At 44.3% G+C, this 27,762-nt stretch overlaps 1 protein-coding gene across 3 annotated transcripts in view; it reads left to right on the top strand.

The window, feature by feature from the left end:
- The first annotated feature begins 15,172 nt into the window (after nucleotides 1-15,172).
- ttc21b (tetratricopeptide repeat domain 21B) overlaps nucleotides 15,173-27,762 on the top strand; it is a 93,936-nt gene continuing 81,346 nt past the window's right edge. For all 3 annotated transcript variants that reach the window (XM_041201427.1, XM_041201426.1, XM_041201429.1), the window contains exon 1: nucleotides 15,173-15,239. In XM_041201427.1, the coding sequence (XP_041057361.1) occupies nucleotides 15,213-15,239 (27 nt within the window). In that variant the 5' untranslated portion in view covers nucleotides 15,173-15,212. The remainder of the gene's footprint in view (nucleotides 15,240-27,762) is intronic.

Below are 27,762 nucleotides of genomic sequence, written 5' to 3'. Positions count from 1 at the left end.
CTCTGCAGATTGATGAACATTAGTAGCCCAGCCAAAGCACTGAAATACCATTATTGATTAACTTCTTTAGAAGATAAGCTGGATAAATATTTAATTTAAGAATATATGGATTTCCTGAGTTGTCAACTGGCTTGTAAACCTTTTTATAAAGAAGAGATTTATGATTTCATTATAAATAACATGCAAAAGCATTCTTCACCAGCGTTAAAGAGTATGAATATAGTTATAAATGCAGGTGGTACATCTGAAAATTCGAGGTGTCAGCTGCAATATGAAACTATCAGTAATTCAATAGTATGAGCTGTAAGGTTGGTTTCATATACTGGAGTAATTTTTGAAGGTTGGGAAGAAATTTAACATAATATTGTTCTTTCAATATTGATTATATCAGATGGGTTGCATAGAATCCTCTCCGTCACGGCAAAAATAGTGGAAATGGCTGAAAATCAGAAGTCCCACCCAAATATGGCAATTTCCATTTTCACAAGGGCAGGATTGGAGGCGGGACTCGTTTTGTGCATGTGCGGTTTATGGAGGCAGCTGGCCACTTAAATTATCGGTTGCCTCCACTGAAGTGGAATTTTGGTAGGCTAGGAGTGTGAAACCCAAAGTGTGCAGATGAAGCCAGGTAAGAGCAGGTCTCAATTTGGTAGATTAGTTTGGATAGCCAGGGTACCCCTTTGGAGAGGTAATGTACCACTTTGGATATGGACCTGGGACACATTTGGGGGAGGTCAGGTGTCCTTTTGAGGGTAGGTCAAGTGCCTTTTGAAATTGTTAAAAGTAAGTATAAATGTGCGTAAAAGGTGAATAAACTCATTACTGTCAAGCTCACTAGAACTGTCAACAAGCCTGTCAAAAATCAACTGTCAAAATGATCAGAAGCACTTGTCAAAGGGAGCTATCAAGTTGTCAAGGCATTTAAAAGTCCTACCCTTTAAATCTTTGAAAAAATGTCTGGAGTGTTAAAAAATGATTGCTTGCTATTTCACTCTGTCTATTGACATAAGTCTGAGAGCTTCAATTACTGGATTAGTGCAGGATGACTGATTTCACAACCATCTCTTTTTACAATAGGATGCCTGCCATTTCAAAGTTTGATTGACAGCTACAAGTGATTATAAACTCTTTGACATAGGACTATGAATACCAATGCTTGTTGTTATAATAGTTGTGCACTTGAATGAAATGTTTGTTGCTATAGGCTTTATTTAGTTGAAGGAATGTAAATGTAGTAAATGGGTTTTTATGAATGAGAGTTTTTTCCCCAATATAGTAAAGCCTGCAATAGACACTTCAAACTTTGTTTTATAGAACTTTATTTCATCTAATCTGCATGGGTGTTGAGGTCTGCCCATGGTGGATACTAGGTTAGTTGACATGTTGGTGTAAGGGAGGTGGGCGTGGGCAAGGGTTAGCATGAGTTGGCACTAAATTGGCATAGGGGCTATAAAGGGCCATAGGGGGAGCAGGTGTGGGGCATAGATTAGCATAAAGGCTATAAAGGGCAAAGGACTGTGGGTGGGGGGCATAGGTTTGTATGGAGGTATGAGAGGTGTTGGGAGGTGGGTGAGGAGCATGAGGTTGCATGGGTTGGCACGGATGGGACAGGGAGTTTGTGGGGGATGAGGGGGGTGAAGAGGGCTGGAGAGATGTTTCATGTTTTCTGTTTTTTTTAAAGTTTTGGACACAGTGCCAGAGCCCCAGGGCAAGCCTTCTGCCCAGCCCACCTTTGCACCTAGCAGCCTCCTCACTCTTCCTGAGTCGCCTGGCCTAACTTCTAATCTTGTCCAACCCTCCACCCCAGACCGAAAATCCGCCATCTGGGCAGCCATTTTTAAAGGTCGGGGTCATGCAGCCGGGAATTCTCCCATCTCTATGCACCCGACCCAGGAGCAGAAATCTGGGCCGATGGATTTGATGGGTCAAATGGCTATTATTCAAAACATTTTTTCCTTGCTAACATTATTTTACATATATTTATTGATTGGCAGTTATAGCTTGTTATACTATGAGAAAATATTGAAAATGTATATTCCAGTCACATTAATACAGCAGATGTAATAATTTACATCCAACCTAACAAATAAGCAACTAAACTTATTATCTTGCATTACACAAACAAAAATAGATACACTTTGGTAAAAACAAAATACTGCGGATGCTGGAAATCTGAAACAAAAACAAAAATACCTGGAAAAACTCAGCGGGTCTGACAGCATCTGTGGAGAGGAATACAGTTGACGTTTCGAGTCTGTATGACTCTTTATCAGAACTAAGGAAATAGAGAAATGTGGTGAAATATAAGCTGGTGGGGGGGGGGGGGGGGGGGGGGGGGGGGGGCGCGGGGTGGGACAGGTAGAGCTGGATAGGGGCCAGTGATAGGTGGAGGCAAAGAAGGGATTGCCAAAGACGTCATAGACAGAAGGACAAAGGGGTGTTGACTGTGGAGATACACTTTGGACTTGATTTTTAAACAACTGTGGGGACAAGATCAAGTATGGGCACGTTTTCAAAATAGCACTCTTGGGTGGCATATCAGTTTTCTGATGGCTCCAGAATGTCCTGCTATTTTCAAAGCAAGGATGGGGCAGGGGCAGGGGCGGAGGTTGCAGGGGCAGGGGGCAGCAACCCACTCGCCTCCAATTAACAGCCTGTTAATCTCCTTCAGGAGCTTGTTAATGGGCTGGGGAGGACCTGAAGGAGATTTTCAAAGTGAAGACTGGGAAAAGTAAATGGTCTGGTGTATGTTGGTGCTCAGCTGTGGGGAGCAATGCAGGAGCCATTATATGATATGACTGATCAAAAAATGTAATGGAAAAATAGGGTGATTCATATGGATCAAGTTCCTTCTCATTGACCATTTAGTCACTTCTTTGCACTGTGAATCTCCTGGCCCTCTGATCTCCTGCCTGCTCCATTCTGAAAGGCAATGGCAAACCCTGCCATGGTTGTCTCCTGCCATTGAAAACTGAAATCTAGAGACAGTTCCTACCTCTCTGCAGCGCCCAGTGCCACTAAATGGGCACTGAATTCACCTCCAGCACAATTAGTGGATTTTCATTTCAAAATGGTGTTGCATCAGTGATGCCAGACACAGCGCGGGACCTGGAAATGATCTGGACGTTGGGTTCTTGACTGCAGATCGAAAATCAAGCATTTGGTTTTTTTATTTAACAGAAAAGCTGTATCAATAGATTGGATTTTGTCAATTAAGAGAAAGATTATGTCCTGTTCATGAAACAATTAGTTAAAATCTGACACCCCAATGATAGGACTGCAATCTAATTTCTTGGATTCCACCCAAATTCTAATGTGTGACAAACACTGAGTGCTGTACTATTGCATCATCTGTGATGTTCGGTTGCCAGGGAGCTTCAGTTGCTATCTTTACTTATTATATTTCTTATTTAATCAAGCACAACGCAGCTTGTTGCAAATTAACACAGTAAGTATAATTCTATCTTTTCGTGGATGCTGTGATCTAGCCCACAACATTGCTAATAAAGCACTTAATGATTCATTTCTAGTCATTGATTTTGTAAATATTTAATGAATCTAAATGGTTTGATGCAATCTACACAGAACTGAGATGCACTACATTTATATGAATAGCTATAAAAATATTTGAAGACTTCTATATATTTCTATTCCAGAATAATGGTCCATACCAAGATAGTAACATGCAAAGTAACGGAGGATCTATTATTATAGTAATTAGGAGAAGGATGTTGAGCATGATTATGGATTCTTCAATGCTGGAAAAATTTTGTGGTGTAACAGGAAATTGAATCCTAGATATTCATCCATTCAGACTGATAGCAGGGTGGACGGTTAAGAAGTAGTGAGCTACTGCCAGCTATTCATCCTGAGATGCAAGAGGCTGCCAGAATGCCAAGAAGAAATGAAGTGGTCTGTATTCATCATGAATTATTTATAACTATACACATAAATCCTTTCATGTTAGCAGCATTTGCCTGACTTAATGTTTTTCAACTAGGAAAATATAATTCATTTTTCTTCACAATAATTCTACGCTTGCACTTAATGAAATTTATAATTCAATGAATTTATGACTGCTAAGACATAATTATTTTTAAAATATATCATAAGAAACTGATTGTTGATCATCCGAATATATATGGACTGAAGTAATAAATATAACCAAGTGAAAAGATTTAATTTTTACTGTAATAAAAGCAGAAAGGCTGGAAGCAGGTCAGGCAGCATCTGTGGAGAGAGAAACAAAGTTAGCATTTCAAGTCGATGACCTTTCATCAGAATTGATTTTTACTGTGCTATCCAGTTACAAATTGGAATGCTTTATTGTGCACCATTGTACAATTTTTTCATGTATTCACACTACAACTCTAAATTAATGTTTAACCTCTAATTTAATAACAAATGTACATTTTCTGTCTTTACATATGTGAAATTTATGTGTGGCAGTGGCAGATAAGAAATGAGTATGTCTTTCTTCATATAATATCATTTGGGAGAAATCATTTTTTAAAACAAAAAAACAAAAATGTTCCTTGTACCTATTTGAGCCTTGACTTATTGAGGCTTATTTTTGTGTCTTGCAGATTGAGGTGGGGCGGTGGGGAGGGGGGTGCAGTTGATGGGAAGTCCAGACTTAATTTAAATGCAATCAGCGAGCTGTCAGTTCCAATCATGTTAATGAACAACTCACCAATTGGAAGCGAGGGAAATTCAATTGGTCTAGTTCAGACAGTTCCTTTAAAGGGGAAGTGATTATTTTGATGGTGGGTAGTGACTTTCTGGAGCTGCTGGAAGCCTGACTTCATCCAGTGCTCCCAGGTTCTCTGAATCAGTAGTGTAGGTGCTTATAGTGGAAGTCAGCAGCAGGAAGAAGGTTGTCTTCCTCTCCAACGGGTTACAGACATCCAGACAAATTTCTCATCAGCCATGGAGAGAGGTGGCAGAGCAAGTAAATGTTCTTAATTCCTAGATGCAGTGCAGGGAAAAAAAAATAACTCAACAGGACAGTCAGACTCATTTCACATTTCTCTTACTTTCGGGATTGCCCCCCAGCACTCCTACATGCATGATCAATCCTTTCTTCTCCACTTTACGATGTCTCTCCTCCAATCAAAGCAAGACACTTACTTGCTCCTCCTCCTGCTGCATTTGCACCTTCTTGATCTGCTATTGCCATCAGAAATACGTTACCCTTTTGAACACACTGATGCCAATTCTTCTCCTTGTGCATAAAAGATTAGTAAACATAGACATCTGGAAAACCCTACAATAGAGCTAATCCACATCCAAGTTTCTTGCAGAAGAGATTGGTTCATAATAGAAGGGAGAACATGAGAATATGAGGAAGTCCTACCTTTATTCACATCCTGATGCCAATGAAAGAGGTTTCTATCAATATCATTGGCAGATAATTCTTTATTGACCCCAGAAAGTGAATAGCTCCTGGAAGAATACAGGGAAAACAAAGACCCTGATATGGCAACAATACACCTTGATTCCATTGATGAGGGACTGTGAAGGAGTCCATGTAGAGAAATACAGCTTTAATGAAGGGTTATATGGGTAAAAGAGTTATTTTCCTGTAAATAAGAGCTTAACAAATTTAAAAGGGTTCATTATTTTTGTAAAGGACAAATAGACTTCACAATGCCTAACTACACATCCTTGCATGCACAGACTTGTGCCTTTTACAGCAATATGAGAATCCCTGATAAGAAAGACACACACCCAAAAATCTGCACACCAGCACATTCTGTTGCACACTGTCAAGGAAAACACAGTGTCAGGTTTGAGAAGTTTATACTGATAATCCTAGACCACAGTCAACTCGAAATTTTTTCACCATTTTTACTGGAACCAAATTATAATCTTAAAACACAGATTCCTGACTAATGGAAATGAACCACCATGAGAACTCATAAACTTAGGCTTTTTTTTAAAATCAATGAAGCCCAGTTGTATGAATTTCCTTTGAATCATAAAGGGCTGTCCTTTAGTAAAAATTAACTGATCAAAACCAAATTTGGAATCTAAAATAGGAAGAGCCTAATTACAATTTAGAGACAACCTCCATACATAAGAAATTAGCCATGCAACCTTAAAAAGACACTATAAATATAGAGGAACAAATACCAAGACAGTCAGATTCACTTGACTACTGGAGGCATCTCTCACTCACTCAGACATTAATATAAATGTTTTTTTTAATAAGTATATCCTTATACTTATAGCCTACTTAAAATATTTTTACTGTAACAATGGAAGTTTAAAACTGAATTCTCTGCTAGAAATAAGATTGCACATTCTCTCTTTTTCCTAGACCTATTTAACGTTGTGATTGACAGTTTCTACCTGACTTTGAATTGCATGTTCAGTTCTTTAATAAACTTCTATATATTTTAGAATTGTCTCACATAGTCTTCTGTATTTCTAATTCAAGAACTTGACTCCATAGTCCCTTTGGTGGGGATGTACATTACTGAGGAGTTATAACTGGACCCTACCAATATCCAGGAAATTATAATCTGACTTTAATTTATTAAAAAGGCTATCTGGAGGACATTAGTAATTTCAGCTGGCTCCTTTCCTTTAGGGAGTGATAGATCAGTCCTTCAAACTTTTTGGGCATCTTTGAAATCTGTCCTTCTCCACTCGAAGTTGAGGGGAATCATCTGCGAGGCACTCCTGATCCGTCCAAAAAAGAGCCAGGATTATAATACACCACAGGACACCTCATAAGGTGGTAGTAAACAGCGGAGAAGATTGACTTCATGCACTTAAGCTGAAAGGCATGAAAACTCCTACGCATCTGGGAGCAACCGAGCAATAAACACACCAATGACACAAAATCAACACTGATGCTGTCGCTTCACAACTCCTCATAAACTCAAAGATACCAGCCAGCGGGGAGGATAAGCAGATGGTAAAAACAGCTCTGATGCAGTCTCCCTAGACTGTCTCTGGGCAGACAGACTTCTCAAGCTCTTACACACAAGAGGAAGTGCACAGTGCCCTGATGGCAACCAAAGCAGGCAAAGCAGCAAGAGGCTATGGGATTTACCCAAAATTCCTGAAGAACATTGAATCACAGGGAAGGAAATGGCTAGCAAAGCTTTTTTTAGTCATTTGTTCATGGGATGTAGGTGTCACTGGCTAGGCCAGCATTTACTGCCCATCCCTAATTGCCCTTGGTGAGCCGAGATCTTGAACCACTGTAGTTCATGTGGTGCGGGTACACCTACTGTTCTGTTTGGGAGAGAGTTCCAGGATGTTGACCCAACAACAGTGAAGGAATGGTGATATAGCCCCAAGTCAGTATGGTGTGTGGCTTGGAAGGGAACTTGCAAGTGGTGATGTTCCCATGTATCTGCTGCCCTTGTCCCTTTAGATGGCTGCTATGTCCCTTCTGTCGGGTTGCTTTGCTCAGCGGACACGGTTGCATACCTATCTACTGGTGAGTGAGTTGGTAAACAAGGTACTGCAGACACAGAGACCAATGTAAGACGAAGCACTTGCTGTTTATTAACACAAGTAACAGAGCACTAACATGTGTGCTTCTCCAAGCAGACCCGATTCTAAACTACTAACTAACATTGTCGCCCGCACTACGCAGCAATTGGGTAATACAATCAAGAGGTCAATCTGCTCACATTCTCTTAAAGGTGTATTGCACCCCAGATTACCACAGTGGTAGAGGAGGCAGATTTGGAAGGTGCTGTGGAAGGAGGCATGGCAAGTTGCTGCAGAGCATCTTGTAGATGGCACACACTGCTGCCACTGTGCGTTGGTGATGGAGGGAATAAATATTTAAGGTGCCAATCAAGTGGGCTGCTTTGACCTGGATGGTGTTGAGTTTCTTGAGTGTTGCTGGAGCTGCACCTTAGCAACATTCACAGTACAGGCACCATTCCAAACAACTGATGCCAATCCAAGATAGTGACCATTGCCAAACCAAGAAAGCCACTCAACGACCTATGCAGCTACTGCCCATACAAAGTCCTGGAACTCCTGCTAAACAGACTGAGCTCCACCCTCCCAACAGGCAGGTTTTTAACACAGGAGATCAAATCAGCTGCTCATGAATAACCAACAACAGACTCCTACAGGGATCAGTCCTTGGACCAGCTCTTTTCAGCATAGCTCTTTTCACCAGTGACCTCAGTCCCACAAAGTCATGGCTCTTCACACATGCGGACAACTTGGTCCTGGATTTCCAGGCTAAAGACCTTCAGGACATTGAGAAAACACTCACTAAAGATCTATGTTCTCTGCAAGCCTACTTTGGAAAATGGAGACTTTGACCAAACACTGCCTAGACTGTCATTTCAGCCTTTCACATGAAGAACTCAAAGGCCCGGGAAGAAATTCATGTCCAGCTCTATGATCACCCATGACTGAATATCAAAATATCTTGGCATCATTCCTGAACATACATTTACCTACCGACAACACACCAGCACCTAGGTCAAGACAAGAGTAAATCTCACACAGAAACTGGCAAGTACTCCCTGGGGCAGCAGAGCCAACACACTATGCCCTGCTCCACTCACAATGGCAGAGTACTGCTCCCCAACTTGGCTCAAGAGCAGCCACATAAATGTAATAGATATTTACTTCCTGGAAGTCATGAGAATTATTTCTGGGTTGTTGAGACCAACACAGTTCGAGTGACTTTCTGCATTACCACATATTGAACATCCTGATGTCTGCAAGGAAAACATCCTCCTCAAAGAACACCACTGGCTAGCATCTAACAAAGCACTCACATTGACACAGGACCTCAAAAAAATCCAGGTACTCGTCTGAAGTTCCATAGTCCCTCCTGGAACACACAACACACACTACAAACAGACAACACCCCAGTCCTCAAAGGCACACCTCCTGATTGATGCAAACACCACCAACCACAACCTGGTGACTGACCCAGTGGTGAAGTCTCAGGTTTCAACGTTCCACTGAAAATCTGGACAACCCTCAACCACTTGATGATGGGCTGGGGGAGATGTGGCCACTTGCTCCACAAGTGGAACATGAGGAACGGTTCAAATTGTGACTGTGGTCATCCAAGTCAGATCATCGCCCATATACTGAACCTCTGCCTGGGAGATCCATTCCTGGTAGCAACACAACCATTCACACTTCATCAGCTGAAACTGTTGAATAGTTTGTTAAACTTGACATAAAACTATAACTGCTTTCCAGCTATATGAATAAAAATTGCAGTTAGAAAAGGCACACTTTATTGGAGATGGGTGGCTGGAGATCAGGCACTGCTGGCTGTTTGCCCTGGACATTTCTCCGTCTTTTTCTCTTCCTATTTAACATAAGATAATAAGAAATAGGAGCAGGGGTAGCCCATTTGGCCCCTCAAGCCTGCTCTACTATTTAATAATATCATGACTTATCTGATTCTGGCCTTAACTCCGCTTTCCTGTCTGTTGCCATAACCCTTAACTTCCTTGTCAATCAAAAATGTGTCTAACTCAGCTGATGACCCAGCCTCCACTGTTCTCTGGGGTAGCAAATTCTCTCTTAATTCTCCACTGACATGCTCATACCCATGTGACAAACTGATTATGCACTGCTATTCACCTGCTCCTGCTTACCTTTGCCATTATGTGCTCACCTGAGGCCCTCTCCCTTCTTTCTCAATCCATTAGAATTTCAGGCCCTGAAAATGCTTAAATTGAGGAGGAGAATCACTGGAACAAACACAGTCACTTACTCTCATCCTTCCAAGCACCTGCATAGAAATTGTGCCCCATGCAGGCTCTGGGCTAAATTATCTCTAACTTATCATGGCAGGCTTGGAGACTGAATGGGTAGAATCTTCAGTTGCATATCCAGTCTCCGACAGTCTGCTCCTGGAGAGCAATGGGAATGCTTTTTTGAAGGTTGATGACTGGGCAGTTGTCCAATGGGAGTGGAACATTATGTCATCTCTCAAGATGGTAGCACATCTGGATCCTCACAATCTTCTCAATCAATATTCATGATGGGACTGAAACACGGGTGGACTTGGTCTCCCAAAGGAGCAGGGGATTCTTTTGAATCTTCATGGAGAACAAAGGGGTACCAATATCATATAATGCTTTTGTGGAACCATTGGAACAAGGGCATCAGTTCACATCAGTTTGTAAATTAAGTAAACAAAGTGAAACTATTTGTTCCCCCACTCCTTCCGAGAACCCATTGAAGAGATTTTGCACCTTATCCTGCTTTATGGGCACCAGTGCCTTGTGTTCTAGGAAACTCATTGGATCAGACTGTCCAAGTAGCTTTGGGCTCTGAGAAGTGATTTAACAGTTTAAATTCTTCAAACATATGTCAATCAGATTGCCCAATCGAACTAAGGAAATTAAGGGTATTTGAAGTAGTCTTTTTAATGCTAAAGTTCAATCCTCAATTTTCATTCTTAGTTTCGTTCTAGATTTTTTAGTCATTCTTCTAGTAGTCTTTTTAGCAGAAGGTATAGAAGTTCTGGGTTTAGTATATGTGGTATGGTGGCTATAAAACTGGAAAGTGCATCTTTGACGGCGAGAAAGGTTTCAGAAGCTATGGCTATACCGACTAAGTACAGGAAGATATATGTGATATTTAGATACATTTAAATAGAGTTAATTCAATAAATCTGGAACAAAAAGCTAGTATGAATATTGGTGATCATGAAACTATTGGGCTGTTGTAAAAACCCATCTGATTCAATAATGTCCTTTAGGGAAGGAAATCTGTCATCTTTACCTGGTCTGGCCTATATGTGACTACAGACCCATGGCAATGTACTTAACTCGTAACTGCTCTCTGAAATGGCCTAGCAAGCCACATATTTGCTTCAAAATCATTGCAACAGACTGCATCAGTTCAAGAAGGCAGGTTACTATTATCTTCTCAAGAGAAGATGGACAATAAATGCTGGCCTTGCCAATGATGTCCACATCACATGAATGAATAAGAAAAAACATATACAACTTTCTTTGAGATCAAGAAAAGTGTGTTTTAAGCCAGCTAATTCAGATATAACTACTAGCATGGCAGGCAAATTTACCCAGGAACAGAGGATCCAGGAAGAATGAATAGCACCTCTGCAGATGGATGTTCATGTTAGAACCATATCTTCAAGAACTATATTTTTCATTTGCAATATGGAAAGACATTGCATTATTTGGATACTAGGATCTTTTTAATAAGGTCATAAGTTCACCTTGAACTGGGAACAAGCGTGCCTTTTCCAAGAAATCACCTGACTGCATGGTACTTGAGGAGAAGATCTATTTGTTATTTGAACTCCAATCACTTTAATTAATGGGGGTAAAACTGTTTCAAAGGCAAAGGCCTGGTGATTTACTGGAATTCACCTGATAAAGGGGCTTTATGTTTCAAGTTTATTTTTTTGAACTCAGTTGGGAATGGACAGAGAAAGTGAAGTTGCCCAGTTCACACCTTCCTTGGCCTGCCTGAAATAGAGTGGTTATCAGTATCCAGCTAGGATTCCTCATGTCAGTGGAACTTATATGTCTTTGGAAACTTTAGAGGCTGAGACGAGACGGATTGATCCGGCTCTGTTTTCTTCCATGCCGAGGCTCCGTTGGTGAGAATCTCTTGGCACCTGCTGGGACTGGCGATCTGTCTTCACACAAGGAAGCTCCAGATCGACAGCGTTGAAACTCGTGAACTTTATCCTTTGTTTTATGAAGTATTTTCTTCAGCCCATTTCTTCAGAGACCCTATCCATTTGTCCTTTGTATGTGTGTGTGCGTGAGTCTGTCCTGGGGAATTTTAAGAGGGATAGTTAAACTTCCAGATTACTAATTATATGTCAACCAGTTCTTTCAACTTGTTTTTAAAAATAAGTTTTGTTGTACGATAAATCAATCATTCTGAGTTTATTGAAAAGGGCATGGTTAAAGTCTCTTTTGTTCTGGGTCTAACAGTAGCAAAGGTAAACAATTGGCAATTTTGGTGAGTGAATTAAGCTTTCAAACTAATGGTGCAACCTGTGGAGTAGTGAGGCTAGATAAACTGCACACTCCTCCCAACCCGGTCGCACATTCACTTTGAGAGATCAAACAGATGACACCATCTTCCCAGATGAAGGTAAGTTAACTAGTTCATCCATATTAGCTCTCGGTTCTGGAAGCAATTGTTAACTACAAGCACATTGGGGGCATTTTTACTGCAAGAGAATGGATAGTGAAATCCCCACTCAATCCCCATGTGGCTAGGATTCTTATTCAGTTGATTTTTCAGGTATTTGATTTCTACCTAATATATTCATACAAGTTGAGGTAATATGACATCAGTAGGGCCCTGAAAAGAATTTAGCCATCTGGTATGGCTGCCCTGACAGCATCAACTTGGTCAGAGCAACAGAGCCATTTTGTAACCTTGCTCTTGCAAGGCCTTTATGTGTGAATTCTGGTTTGAATGAACTGCTTGAAGTGCAAAAATGAAGGCTAGTGAGTTGAATTTAGGCTAATAAATCATTGTATCTGGATTCCTGCACTCAGTTCTTTTAAAAAAAATAATGAATCATGCATGGCTTATATGAATTAAGTTTTAGGAATGCAACTGTCAATTTGTAATTTTGGTAGGAAGCAAAATTGGCTTTTGGTTCCCCCTGGTGGAACTTGCATTATCTCATTCTGGATTGGCATATTATGGAAAATAAAAGATGGAAAATATTTAACAATAGTAATCAATAAATAAGAAAATAAATAATTATATATATATTGTATATGAAAATGTTTATTTTAAAATTCATGGACCATCTAATTGAATTTTAATGTTTTGTTAAATTATAAAATTAGAGTAAAACTGTTAGGTAAATTTTCTGTGTGCATGTCAATGGTGAAGTATTTAATTTCAATGGACAGAAAATCATGGGCAAGATGCTTGTGGTGGATGAGATACCAGTGCTGCCACTGTATACTCAGAAATATTAGGCTGATTAGATTTCTTAAATTCAAAAAAGTTAAAAGTACTACTTAAGATCTTCTATGACATTGCTTGTAGGTAGTTTGAGATTTGAAGCATGGCTTCTGATGCTTATCACCATCCTGAAATAGCCTAAACATGACATCGATTTGCCAACCATTGCAAAACAGGGAAGACACTGAAGCATTATGGTGACCGGGTAAAAATCCAATCGACTACTCTTGCAGAAAGGATACAAAGCTTCACCGATATATTTGTAATACTAATCAGCAACCAACAATAAAACTTTGCATGAGGAACAAATCCTCCAAAGCCTCTTATTCTCAATTACTTATCATGTTTTTTGCTCTGTGTCCCACACTGGATTTTCAGCATTCGCTTGAGATCCAAATCCTTTATTTATTTTCATTCATTCCTGGGAGGTGGGTGTTATTGGCAAGGCCAGCATTCATTGCTCACCTTGATTGCCCTCGAGAATCTGCTCTCTTAGCTAGAAACAAAGAGAAAGCTCTAAAGAGCTGAATTTTGTTCTGGTAGTGTCAATCCCACTGACAGGCAAACCCACTTTGGTGCCTGCAACACTTGAAAACTCATCTTGTTACAGCAGCCAATTGGCTGCAACCTGGGTGGCTATTCCTACAAAGGACAGCAACCTGCCGCACTGGCAGCTCAGCAGAGTCACTGGGAGTGGTGGCCACTGCTGAGGCTGCACCTGGAGGAAGAGCTGGATGTGTGCGCTCACAACCAGGTAAGTGGAGTCTTGGGGCCAGGGCCGGGGCCAGTCAAGTGCAGGCCCTGGTGATGTGTGTCTAGGCAGGGTTTTGTGAGGACAAGTGGCAGTTATTGTCGACGGATGGGGTCCCTCTGCGGGTTAAAGAGTGCCCGAATAGGAGAGCAACCGTACCCAGAGCCCAACTGGGTTTACCTGGTGGTCTCCCTAATAATCGAGGGCTCTCCACCATTGGCTAAATGCCAGAGGAAGTGGGAAGAGGCCCTTAGTTGGCCACTTAAGTGGCTCAGTTGGCACTGGGCAGAATAAACCTCCCAGCCTAAAATCCAGCCCTTTGTCTCTCTTTAAACATCTAAGCACTGTTTTAATAAAGTCACTATTAATTTTTAACCTTCATTTGGATTTTAGGTGGCATCTGCTTGAGGTTGTCAATCTGCTACCATGTTAGTTTTTTTTTAATGCTACATATTCTATTAGTCTTAAATACATTGAAGAAAATGTCACTATGTTAGACTTATATTAACGAAGAATCATTGAATGGTTAGAGTACAGAAGATGGATAATCAGCCTATCAAGTCTATGCAGGCTTGCTGGAAGAGTAATTCAGCTCATCCTACTCCCCTGCCATTTCCCCTTAACCCTGCATATTTTTTATCTTAAGTGCTTAATCAATTCTCTTTTGAAAGACGCAATTGAATCTGTCTCCACCACCTTCTCAGCTAGTGCATTCCAGATGATAATCACTTGCTACATTTAAAAAGCTTTCTCATGTAGCCTTTGGTTATTTTGCCAATCACCTTACATTGTTGTCCTCTGGTTCTTGACCCCTTCACCAAATTTAACGGTTTCTCTCTATCCACTCTGTGTAGGCCTCTCATGATCAAACATCTTCTCAACCTAAGCTCGGAAGAAGTCATACGGACTCGAAACATTAACTGTCTTTCTCTCCACTGATGCTGTTAGACCTACTGAGTTTTTCCAGCATTTTCTGTTTTTGTTTCAGATTTCCAGCATCCACAGTATTTTGCTTTTATCTTCTCAACCTTCTTTTCCTAAGAAGAATAACCTCAGCTTCACCAGTTCATCCATGTAACTGTCTTCATCTCTGGAACCAATCCAGTAGTTATTTTCTATACCGCCTTGAAAGCTTTCACATCCTTTATGTGGTGCCCAGAATTGGACGTAATATTCCAGTTGAGACTGAACCAGTGTTTTATAAAGAATCATCACAACCTCCTTGCTTTTGCACTCTCTCCCTATTTATAAAGCCCACCCCCATGCCTTTTTAACCACTTTCTTGACCTGGCCTGCCGCTAATTAAAATTCTGGAAAAAAAATTCAAAGGGCATTGCTTTAGATTTTTGTCTGAAGAACACTGAAAAGCTATGAAGACATCTAAGTAATGCTGAAATGCTCTATCAGAACTTGGACTGTCTGAGAGCAGAGCCAGACATGAGCTGTCGAAAACCAGCGGCTGGATGGAGGTGCCTGGTAGCTGGTGCTCGATTGTTGATGCCTGTGTTCGGTAACCAGGTGACGGGCGGAGATGGCGGAGCAGGACTCGGCCACCCTGGTGAGGATGGGGCACTGAGGGTGGGATCGTGTCCGGGGAGCGCCCCCCATCCCCCCCGCTGATTGCAGCTGCCGAATTTTGATGGAGCTTGGGCGGCAGCTTGTGTTTTTATTTCCGAACCTCGCCCACAGCGCGCCCTCTCCCCTCGGCTCCGCACGACCTCCCCCCACCACTTCGCCGCTCCCTCTCGTCTTCGCTTCCCCACCGCCCCCAACCAGCACCCCCCCCCCCCCCCCCCGCCACAACTGCTTCTCACCCACTCCCCCAGGTTTCTCAACTTCGGACCCACGGCTTCTGACGCCCCCCCCCCCCACCCCTGGCTTCTCACCCCCACCCCCAGCTTCTCACCCCACCACCACCCCCAGCTTCTCACCCCACCCCCACCCCCCCCCCAACCCTGGCTTCTCACCCCCACCCCAGCTTCTCACCCCACCCCCACCCCCCAACCCTGGCTTCTCACCCCCACCCCAGCTTCTCACCCCACCCCCACCCCTCCCCCCCAACCCCGGCTTCTCACCCCCACCCCCCAACCCCGGCTTCTCACCCCCACCCCCCAACCCTGGCTTCTCACCCCACCCCCACCCCCCCCAACCCTGGCTTCTCACCCCACCCACCAACCCCGGCTTCTCACCCCCACCCCCACCCCCGTCTTCTCACCCCCACCCCCGGCTTCTCACCCCACCCCACCCCCCAACCCTGGCTTCCCAGCTTCTCACCCCACCACCACCCCCAGCTTCTCACCCCCACCCCCACCCCCAGTTTCTCACCCCACCCCCACCCCCCAACCCTGGCTTCTCACCCCCACCCCCACCCCCCAACCCTGGCTTCTCACCCCCACCCCCACCCCCCAACCCTGGCTTCCCACCCCACCCCCCCAACCCTGGCTTCTCACCCCCACCCCCACCCCCACTCCCACCCCCGGCTTCTCACCCCCACCCCCAGCTTCTCACCCTACCCCACCCCACCCCACCCCCAACCCCGGCTTCCCACCCCCACCCCCACCCCCAACCCCCACCCCCACCCCCAACCCCCACCCCCACCCCCAACCCCCACCCCCACCCCCAACCCTGGCCTCTCGCCCCACACCCCCCAACCCTGGCCTCTCGCCCCACCCCACCCCCCCCCACCCCCCCAACCCCAGCCTCTCGCCCCACCCCACCCCCCCAACCCCAGCCTGTCTCCCCGCCCCAACACCCCCCCCCCCCCCCCCCCCCAGCTTCTCACCCCACCCCCACCCTCCCCCCAGCTTCTCACTCCTCCTCCCCCCGGCTTCTCACTCCTCCTCCCCCCACCCCGGCTTCTCACCCCACCGCCCCCCCTTCCTGTCTTTTGCCTCACTCCCTTCTTAAACAAGAGAGTTACATTATCAATTTTCCAGTCCCCTGGGACCCTCCCTGATTCCAGTGGTTCCACTAACCCCTCCACTATCTCCTTCAGAACTCTGGGGTGGGATCCATCCGGGCCTCATCTGCCTCATTACACATCATTAAATCTAGAATTGCCTGTTCCCTAGTGGGCTCCACCACAAGCTGCTCCAAAAAGCTATCTCGTAGACATTCCACAAATTCCTTTTTTTGGGGTCCACTACCAACCTGATTTTCCCCGTCTACCTGCGTATTGAAATCCCTCATGATCACTGTAATCTTGCCTTTCTTACACGCCTTTTCTGTCTCCTGGTATATCTTGTGCCCCACATTCTCACTACTGTTCAGAGGCCTGTACATAACTCCCATTATGGTTTTTTACCTTTGCGGTTCCTCAACTCTACCCACACAGACTCTACATCATCTGATCCTACGTTGTTTCTTGCTATCGATTTAATTTCATTTCTTACTAACAAAGCAACCCCACCCCCTCTGCCAACCTGACTATCTTTTTGATAGGATGTATATCCTTGGATATTTAGCTCCCAGTCTTGATCCCCCTGCAGCCATGTCTCCGCGATGCCCACCACATCATACCTGCCAATTTCAATCTGCGCCACAAGCTCAGTTACCTTATTTCGTATACTGCGTGCGTTCAGATACAACACCTTCAGTCCTGTATTTCCCATCCCCCTTCTCATTGTCGTCCCTTTATCTGACGTGCTTGAAGTTAGATTCCTAGCCCTTTCCAAACACCCTGTCCTATTTTGTGTTCTGGAGACTTTAATAACATCTGGGCTCTCTTTCCTTTTCAGTTTTTTCTTAATTTTCCATGAAGTTGAATCCAACCCCCAAATGCTAACCTGCTGCTTTGTTTCCCATTAGTCATACTTCTTGGAGTTTTACCCTTCCCCCCCACCACCCCCAACTTTCCAGTTTACAGTCCTGTTGCCCACCCTATTTACCTTTATCGCTAGAACCTTGGTCTCAGATCGGTTCAGGTGGAGACCGTCCCAATGGTACAGATCCCTCCTGTTCCAATACTGATGCCAGTGCCCCATGAAATGGAACCCCTCTTTCCCACACCATTCCTTTAGCCACGTGTTTACTTCCCTTATTCTCGCGACCCTATGCCAAATTGCAGGTAGCTCGGGTAGTAATCTGGAGATTATAACCCTTGAGGACCTGTTCTTTAATTTAGTTCCTAGTTCCTGATAATCCCCAAACAGGTCCTTTTTCCTAGTCTTACCTATGTTATTTGTCCCAATGTGGACCACAACAACTGGATCCTCCCCCTCCCTCTCCCTCTCCAAAATCCTTTCAAGCTGGTCGGAGATGTCCCTTACCCTGACACCGGGCAAGCAACATACCATGTGAGACTCTCGATCCTGCTTACAAAGGATGCTATCAATTCCCCTAATTATAGAATCCCCTACAACTACCACTTGTCTTTTTGCTCCCACCTCTTGAATGGCCTCCTGTGCCACAGTGCCGTGGTCAGCTGGCTCATCCTCCCTACAGCCCTGTTCCTCATCCACACAGGTAGCAAGTACCTCATACCTGTTGGACAAGGTCAAGAGCTGAGGCTCCTCTGTTCCTGAACACAGGATCCCTCTACCTGCCTCACTTGCTGTCACACCCTGCTGACCCTGACCACTGACCAAATTTGAGGTACTTAATCTACGGGGTGTGACCGCCTCCTGAAACAAAGCATCCAGGTAACTCTCCCCGTCCCGGATGTGCCGCAGCGTCCGGAGCTCGGACTCTAGCTCATCAATTCTGAGCCGGAGTTCCTCCAGCAACCAACACTTGCTGCAGATGTGGTCACTGCGGCTCACAATGGGATCTGCCAGCTCCCACATCATACAGCTACAGCACATCACCTGCCCAGCCATCTCTACTTAGTTAATTAATTTATTAATTAGCTTTGCGGTGTTTTTTTTTCAAATTTGGTGCAGATTTCCTACTAACCAATCAGGTGACAGTTTTCCTGTGACATCACTTTTTCAGTTTTATCCCGCATCTCCGCTGCTCTCCTCCCGCTCTTTTATCCTGCGTCTCCGCCGCCCTCCTCATGCTCTTTTATCCTGTGTCTCCGCCGCTCTCCTCGCGCTCTTTTGTCCTGATACTGATGAATCAGTACTCCTCCATGTTGAGCATTACTTGGAGCGAACATTGAGGGTGGCTATGGCACAGAATGTACTCTGGGTGGGGACTTCAATGTCCATCACCAACAGTAGCTCGGTAGCACCACCACAGACTGAGCTGGCCGAGTACTAAAGGACATAGCTGCTAGACTGGGTCTGTGGCAGGTAGTGAGGGAACGAACAAGAGGGAAAAACGTATTTGACCTGATCTTCATCAACCTGCTTGCCACAGATGCGACTATTCATGACAGTATCAGGATGAATAACCACTGTGTAGTCCTTGTGGCAATGAAGTCCCATCTTTACATTGAGGATACCCTCCATTGTGTTGTGTGGCACTACCACCGTGCTAAATGGGATAGATTTCAAACAGATGTAGCAACTCCAAACTGGGCAACCATGAGGTGCTGTGGGTCATCAGCAGTCGCAGAATCTGTAACCTCGTGGCCCGGCATATCCCCCACTCTGCTAATACCACCAAGCCAGGGGATCAACCCTGGCTCAATGAAGAATGCAGGAGGGCATGCCAGGAGCAACACCAAGCATACCTAAAAATGAGGTGCCAACCTGGTGAAGCTACAACACAGGAGTACTTGCATGCCAAATAGCATAAGCAGCAGGTGATAGGTTGAGCTAAGTGGTTCCACAACCAATGGATCAGATTAAGCTCTGCAGCCCTGCCACATCCATCCCCATCCTAAGTAATGAGGGAATCCAGCACATCAGTGCAAAAGCTAAGGCTGAAGCATTTGCAACAATCTTCAGCCCGAAGTGCCGAGTGGATAATCTATCATGGCCTCCTGTAGAGGCCCCCAGCATTACAGATGTCAGTCTTCAATGTCATTACAGATGTCAGCCAATTCGATTCACTCCATGTGATATCAAGAAATGGCTGAGGGCACTGGATACTGCAAAGGCTATGGGCCCTGACAATGTTCTGACACTAGTACTGAAGACTTATGCTCCGGAACTTGCTGTGCCTTTAACCAAGCTGTTCCTGTACAGCTACAACACCGGCATCCACCCGGCAACTTGGAAAATTGCCCATGTACGTCCTGTACACAAAAAGCAGGACAAATCCAACCCAGCCAATTACCGTCCTATCAGTCTACTCTTGATCATCAGTAAAGTGATGGAAGGGGTCATCAACAATGCTATCAAGTGGCACTTGGTTAGCAATAACCTGCTCACCGACGCTCAGTTTGGGTTCTGCCAGGGCCACTCAGCTCCTGACCTCATTGCAGCCTTGGCTAAAACATGGACAACATAGCTGAACTCCAGAGGTGAGGTGAGAGTGACTGTCCTTGACTTCAGGGCAGCGTTTGACCGAGTGTGGCATCAAGGAGCCCTAAGGAGTCAGTGGGAAACGGAGAAAACTCTCCACTGGTTGGAATCATACCTAGCACAAAGGAAGATGGTTGTGGTTGTTGGAGGTCAATCATCTCAGTTCTAGAACATCAGTGCAGGAGTTCCTCAGGGTAGTGTCCTAGGCCCAACCGTCTTCAGCTGCTTCATCAGTGACCTTCCTTCCATCGTAAGGTCAGAGGTGGGGATGTTCGCTAATGACTGATGATTGCACAATGTTCAGTACCATTCTCAACTCTTCATACTGAAGCAATCCATGTCCAAATGCAGATAGACCTGGACAATATCCAGGCTTGGGCTGACAAGTGGCAAGTAACATTTGCGCCACACAAGTACCAAGCAATGACCATCTCCAGCAAGAGGGAATCTAACCATCATCCCTTAACATTAAATGGCATTACTATTGCTGAATCCTCCACTACCAACATCCTGGGGGTTACCAGAAACTGAACTGGACTAGCTCCATGTAAAGACTGTGGCTACAAGAGCAGTCAGAGGCTAGAAATCCTGTGGCGAGTAACTCACTTCCTGAACCTCCAAAGCCTGTTCACTATCTACAAGGCACAAGTCAGGAGTGTGATGGAATACTCTCCACTTGCCTGGATGGGTGCAGCTCCAACAGCACTCAAGAAGCTTGACACCATCCAGGACAAAGCAGTCTGCTTGATTGGCACCACATCCACAAACATTCACTCCCTCCACCACTGATTCACAATAGCAGCCGTTTGTACCATCTGCAAGATACACTGCAGGAAAACACCAAGGACCTTTGACATCACTTTCCAAACCCACGACCACTAGCATCTAGAAAGACAAGGCAGCAGTTACATGGGAACAGCACCACCTGCAAGTTCATCTCCAAGCTACACATCATGCTAACTTGTAAATATATCGTCGTTCCTTCACTGTTGTTGGGTCAAAATCCTGGAACTCCCTCCCTAACAGTACCTACACCACATGGACTTCAGCTGTTCAAGAAGGTAGCTCACCATGACCTTCTCAAGGGCAATTAGGGATGGGCAATAAATGCTGGCCTAGCCAGTGACGCCCACACCTTGTAAATGAATAAAAAAATTCCTGGCAGCTCTCACGATGCCTTCATCCTTGTCACTCCAGGATGCTGCTACTCTTTATATCACCACTGAAATTCTGTTGACGGCTTCTAGGGGAAAAGGGATATCCCTTGAAGAGGTAGCTACTCATACCTTTACATAACCCTGAGATGAAGGCACGGCGGTGCCACAACTGAAGACTTTTGCTGGCAAGGACCACCATTGAGCAGGCCACCTGAAAATGTGATTCTGATACCTGGACCGTTTGGGTGGTGCCCTGCAATATACTCCTGCGTAGGCCTTGTGCATTGTTGTGGCCCGCTGTGCTCTCCACAGAGCAGTGTGGACATTGCAGAGAATGAGGCACTGGAGCAACACAGTTCAGAAGAGGGGAAGATACAGAGCAAATGGTGCCCATTCTGTGCAGGGAGAACAAAAAAAATAAGAGCAGGAGTAGACCATATGGCCCATTGAGCCTTCTCCACCATTCAGTACAATCATGGCTGATCTTGGGCTTCAACTCCACTTTACTGCCCATTCCTCATATTGCTTGATTCCCTGAGAGACCAAGAACCTGTCTCTCCCAGCCTTAAATGTATTCAGCGATGGAGCATCCGCAATCCTGTGGGGCAGAGAATTCCAAAGATTTACAACCATTTGAGTGAAGTAATTTCTCCTCATCTCAGTCCTAAATGATTGACCCCTTATCCTTAGACTGCTCCCCCATGGGGGATGGCTGGGCTGTCTCATGAGTCAAAGTTGTCATCAGGATGATTTGAACAACGGATCAAGGCACATTTCACCAGTGCTAGACTCGTACAGCAAGACTATGTGCTCTGGCACATACTTTGCCCTGATTGAGAGAATAGATTCATTAGACACAGAACTTTGAATAGTTCTATTCTTAGTGATGATGCATGGCACAGTCCTCTCCAGTGTTCCTGTTGAAAGACCATTACTTCACTGCACCACTTCTTCCTCCTTTTGCAGTTTTTCCAGAAAGGAATGGAAGCTCCTAAATTTGGGATCATGGCACAATATCTCCAATGTAATTAAGTTCGAACAATTTGCACAAGCACAAATGAAAGCCACCTAAGTGAACCACTTAGGGCAATTAACCAAGTGGGAGCCTTCGCTCTTGGCTGTTCTACACTGTTCTCCCCCTATGGCCTCGGATGAGGTGGAATCAACATGCTCGTATGTCTTTGGCTTATGGCTGAGGTGCCTGTGATGGTCATCCTCATCTTCCAGAGGCTGCTGGAAGTAGTTTCTGCAAGCACTCCAAGTGCTGCCGTATATGGCTCTCCAAGAGGTTTGCCACTCTCAGTGCAGGAGTTCATGCATTCAAAACCCAGAGCCATGAGGACACATACAGTTACTGCCATATGACTACAAGTCATCATCAAGCAGAACATTGACCTTTTGAAAGTGAGGTTTAGATTCCTCAATAGATCCGTGGGAGCCCTGCAATATACACGTCAAGGGTATCCCATATCATTGTCATCTGCTGAATATTTTACAATCTGATGTTCCAGAAGGGAGTAACACTGGAACAGAAGAAGACACTGAGCGAGCCACATCCTCAGGGGAGGGGGATGACTACGAGGCGCCTCAACACATGCCATCCAATAAAGATGGTGCTGCTGGGCACAGCTCACATGACAGTGAGATGCAAGGGAGGGAGATCCATGACTCTCTGATCAGCAGATGCTTCACGTGAGGACAAGTGCCACTGAACTAAGAGTTCTTTCCCAGAAGTGGCCTTTTTGACTTTTCATTGGAGACCCTTAACATCTCTCTGTACCCATCAGTGCTTTAAACAAAGACCTTCTGTCAACACAGGCACTCATGAAACCTCCACTTTTAAACACCATCTATCTGGTTCCACATCTGACCACTGTCAACTTTTGCATAGAAATAAATACACGAGTTCTAATACATTGAATAAACTGGCCTTGTTCAATAGTGAGCAAACTTGGGCAATGGGGAGATGTGTGGCCGGCCTATCTTGACCATCCATTGCCTTTTAGACCTCCAGATGAGGCCATGATATGGCGGTCTCTGCAAACCCCCTGCATCCAAATGGTGCTCGATGAGGGTTGCTTCTCTCAATGGAGGACACCGTGCAATCACATGCAAGAGATATGGAGCCATTCATGTCATGGATGGAAGCTCCATCATTTGAACATGGGACTTCACTGCCTCGATTGGAAACTCCAACAGATGTTCAAACAATTTACACTGATGCTGCAGCATCTGCTGCTTTGCTGATGACACCTGAAGCTTGCTGCCTGCATGGAGCCAAGTGTTGCTGGGCCTTACCTCAATTCTCTGAGGAGAATTGACCGCAGCTGTCACTTACTCAGTTACCTCCTCCATGTTTGTGCTCACCACGTTAAACTCTACACGTTAAACAAAGCCCACCGATATGAGTGTATTTATTCTGATGGAGGGTGTGCTGAAATAAAGTGAAGCATAGAGCCTTGAGATGGTGCTGCATCTTGTGAGCCTTTTAGTGTATTAGGAGCCCTGGTCTGTCCTGACCTGCTGTATCTTGCAGAGAGATTACAGTGAAACAGCTGCTCTTTCAGTCAGTCATGAGTGCTTCCCCTTGGTCAGGAGCTTCCATTGGTGCTAAAGGCCCTTGCAAGGTGCCACAGGCCACAAATGGTCTAGGGAATGTTGTCACAACCAGCACTATACTCACTTTCCATAGCCTCCACAACTGCCTCACACTCAGCAACAGGCTCTGTGCATGACCCTTTTGATCGCCATAGCTTCCTCCTCATTGGTGTCACAAGGCGATGAAAGGCACTCCACCTCTGTTCGTTGATGCTCCTTGGCATTCTGAGCATGGTTCCTCTGCAAGACATACGCAGTGTCACTCTCTGTCTTACGTTGCATATGTATTGGTCACCCTGAGGCATTGTAAATGTGTAGCATCAACCATAGCATAGTGAGGTATCCAGCCATCTCAATGTAGCATTCACTCATGACTGACCATGGGGTTCGGGGGTGTGTGAGTTAAGTACCTCAATGTGGACTGAGCTTCGTGTTGCCCATGCATGGGCCTACCACTTGGTCTCATTTTGTGGGTGCTATCTATCTCATGCTGGACTTCCAGTTTGGAAATAACATCACTCATCTTTCCAGATTGCACCAGATCATTAAATCTCTCCCTGTACTGGATCAAGGTTCTTGCAACAACCCCTCAGCTGCTTACAATGTCTGCCACTTATGGCCATGCCTTCTTGATGAGGTTTGCTGGACTCTTCCTTCTGTCTGCTGGAAATAGGACCTCTTTCATTTCTCACATACAGGGAGGTGCCGCTGAATCATGGAGGAACCCTTCCTCATTCTGACACCATTCCTCCACTGATTTCTTTACTGTTGACCCTCCTTCTTGACTTTGTCTTCAGTCTGCCTGACTGATGCACATGTGCCTTTAAAAATGGCAGCACTAGGATTCGCCTGTCACCATTATTTAGCCGGTTCCCACACCTGTCAGCCCTTAATTGGCTCTTGCTGGGAAAATCTCATAAAGATCTGCCCCCTGCCCATGCATGCAGCCAACCCGCATCTTCGCCTGATGTCTGACTGTCCACCCGATCGGTAAAATTCATACCTAAGAGTTTCATGCAGTAATGACTGAATATCCGATGCTACCCACTTGGTCACAGCTGAGCTATGCTGCAAGAAACATTTAACTTTTGGTGCCCTGGATTGCACCTCTTCTTTTGTTTTCCTTAAACTCACCTTGTTGCAATTTGCTTCATTCTCAGCAATTGATCCATGGTGCAAGCTGACAGCCACCTGATGTTCAAAAAGTTGCTCCCACCAGGTGGCCAGATGCTGATGTATGTTTGTTCTGAGGAAGCAGCTGACTGGCCATGTGCAGATGAAGTCTGAGAGGCAGAAACCACCTTGGCCTAATGTTACCAGGATTGAAAGGCTGTTTTGCTGCACACATAGGAACATACGAGCAGGAGTAGGCCATTCAGCCCGGCAAGCCTGCCCCGCCAATCGATTAGATCATGGCTGATCATCTACCTCTACACCACTTCCCTGCACTATCCCCATATCCCTTGATGTCATTAGTATCCAGATATCTATCAATTTCTATCTTGAAGATGCTCAATGATTGAACTTCCACAGTTCTCTGGGATAGAGAATTCTAAAGATTCACACCCTCTGAGTGAAGAGATTCTCTCTCGAATCAAGTCTTAAATAGATTACTCCATATTCTGAGACTATGTCCCCTGGTTCTAGACTCAGCAGGGGAAATATCCAACCTCCATCTACCCTGTCACACCCTTAAAGACCTTTGTAAGTTTCAGTGACATCACCTCTCATTCTTCAAAACTGTAGAGAATACAGGCCCAATTTCCTCAATCTCTCCTCGTAAGATATCTGCCATCCCAAGGATTAGTCTGGTGAACCTCCATTGCATTCCCTCTATGGCAACTATGTCTTTCCTCAGATAAGGAGACCAAAACCATACGTAATACTCCAGGTGCAGTCTCACCAAGGCTTTATACAATTTCAGCAAGACATCTTTACTCCCGTACTCAGTTCTTCTTGCGACGAAGGCCTACATACAATTTGCCTTCTTAATTACTTGCTGCACTTGCATGCTAGCTTTTAGTGACTCATGAACATGGACACCCAAGTCCCTTTGGACATTAATACTTGGCAACCTCTCACCATTCAAGAAATACTCTGCCTTTCTGTTTTTTTCTACCAAAATGGATAACTTCACATTATATTCCACCTGCCATGTTTTTGCCCATTCAATTAGTTTCTCCAAGTCCCCTTGAAGCCCCCTTGCATTCTCCTCACAACTTACATTCCAACTGAGTTTGATGGCATCAGCAAACTTGGAAGTACTACATTTGGTTCCCACATCCAAATCATTTATATAGGTTGTGAACAGCTATGACCCCAGCACTGATCCTTGCAGTACCCCAGTAATCACAGCCTGCCATCCTGAGAATGACTCATTTATTCCTAGTCTCTGTTATCTGTCTGTTAACCAGTTCTGAATCCTTACCAGTATATTTACCCAATCTCATGTGCAGTAATTTTGTTTACTGACCACCTGTCTGGGACCTTATCAGAAATCTTCTGAAAATGCAAATACATAACATCCACTGGTTCTCCTTTATCTATGCTACAATTAACATCCTCAAAAAACTCCAACAGGTTTGTCAAACATGATTTCCCTTTCATAAATCCATGTTGACTCTGCCCAATAATATCATTATTTTCTAAGTGTGTAGTTATCACATCCTTCGTAATAGATTCTAACATTTTCCGTGTTACTGACGTCAAACTAACAGGTCTGTGATCTTCCGTTTTCTCTCTCCCTCCATTCTTAAATAGTGGGGTTACATTGCTACTTTCCAGTTTGCAAGAAACTTTCCAGAATCTATAGAACTTTGAAAAATAACCACCAATACATCCACTATCTCTATAGCCACCCCCTTCAACATGCTGGGATGTAGCTCATCTGGTTCAGGGTATTTATCAACCTTCAATCTAATTAATTTTTCGAGTACTACTGATTTCTTTCAGTTCCTCATTTTCACAAGCCTCTTGGTTCGCTAGTATTTATGAGACATTTTCTGTATCTTCCTCTGTAAAGACAGACATAAAGTAATTGTTTAGTTTCTCTGCCATTTCCCTATTCTTCATTATAAATTCTCCTGTCTCCACCTGTAATTAGAAATTACACAAAATTATTAGAAATTTTTGGAAACAAAAACATTTGTTTTTGCTAATATTTTCTTTTTCACATACCTAAAGAAGCTTTTACAGTCCCCCTTTATGTTTCTAACTAGCTTGCATTCATATTCTCTTTTCCCCTTCTCAGTTTCTTGGTCCTTTGCTGGATTCTAAATTGATCCCAACCCTCAGGGTTACCACTTTTTCTGACAACCTTATAAGCCACTTCCTTTGATTTAATACAACCGTTAACTTCTTTTGTTAGCCACGGTTCGCCTTTCCCATTGGGCTTTTGTATCTTAGAAGAATGTATATTTGTTGTAGACCATGTAATATATCTTTAGATACTAGGTATTGCTTGTCTACTGTCAAATTTTTTTAGCATATTTTCCCAATCCACCACAGCCAACTTGCCCCTCATAATTTCCTTTGTTCAGATTTAAGACCCTCGTTTCAGAATGAACTATGTCACTTTCAAATTTAATGTAAAATTCTTGTCATATTATAGTCACTCTTTCCTAAACGCTCCTTTACAGCAAGGTTATTAATTACCCCTTTCTTATTACATAATACTAAACCTGAAATAGCCCAATCCCTAGTTGCTTTTTCAATGCACTGCTCCAGAAACCCATCTCTCACACACTCTAGAAATTCATCCTCTACGGCATTTGTGCTAATTAGGTTTACGCAGTCTATATTTGAATTAGTACTATATTACCCATATTACATACAGCTCTAATTTCCTGATTTATACTGTTCCCAACATTACCACCACAGTTTTGTGGCTTATATACAACTCCCATCAATGTTTGCTGCCCCTTGCTATTTCTTAGCTCCACCCAGACTGATTCTACATCTTGACTTTTTGATG

This window comes from Carcharodon carcharias, chromosome 12, assembly GCF_017639515.1.
Source record: "Carcharodon carcharias isolate sCarCar2 chromosome 12, sCarCar2.pri, whole genome shotgun sequence".
Taxonomy (NCBI): Eukaryota; Metazoa; Chordata; class Chondrichthyes; order Lamniformes; family Lamnidae; genus Carcharodon; species Carcharodon carcharias.
The sequence above is the reverse complement of the archived record's forward strand: the minus strand, read 5'-3'. Positions and strand labels throughout refer to the sequence as shown.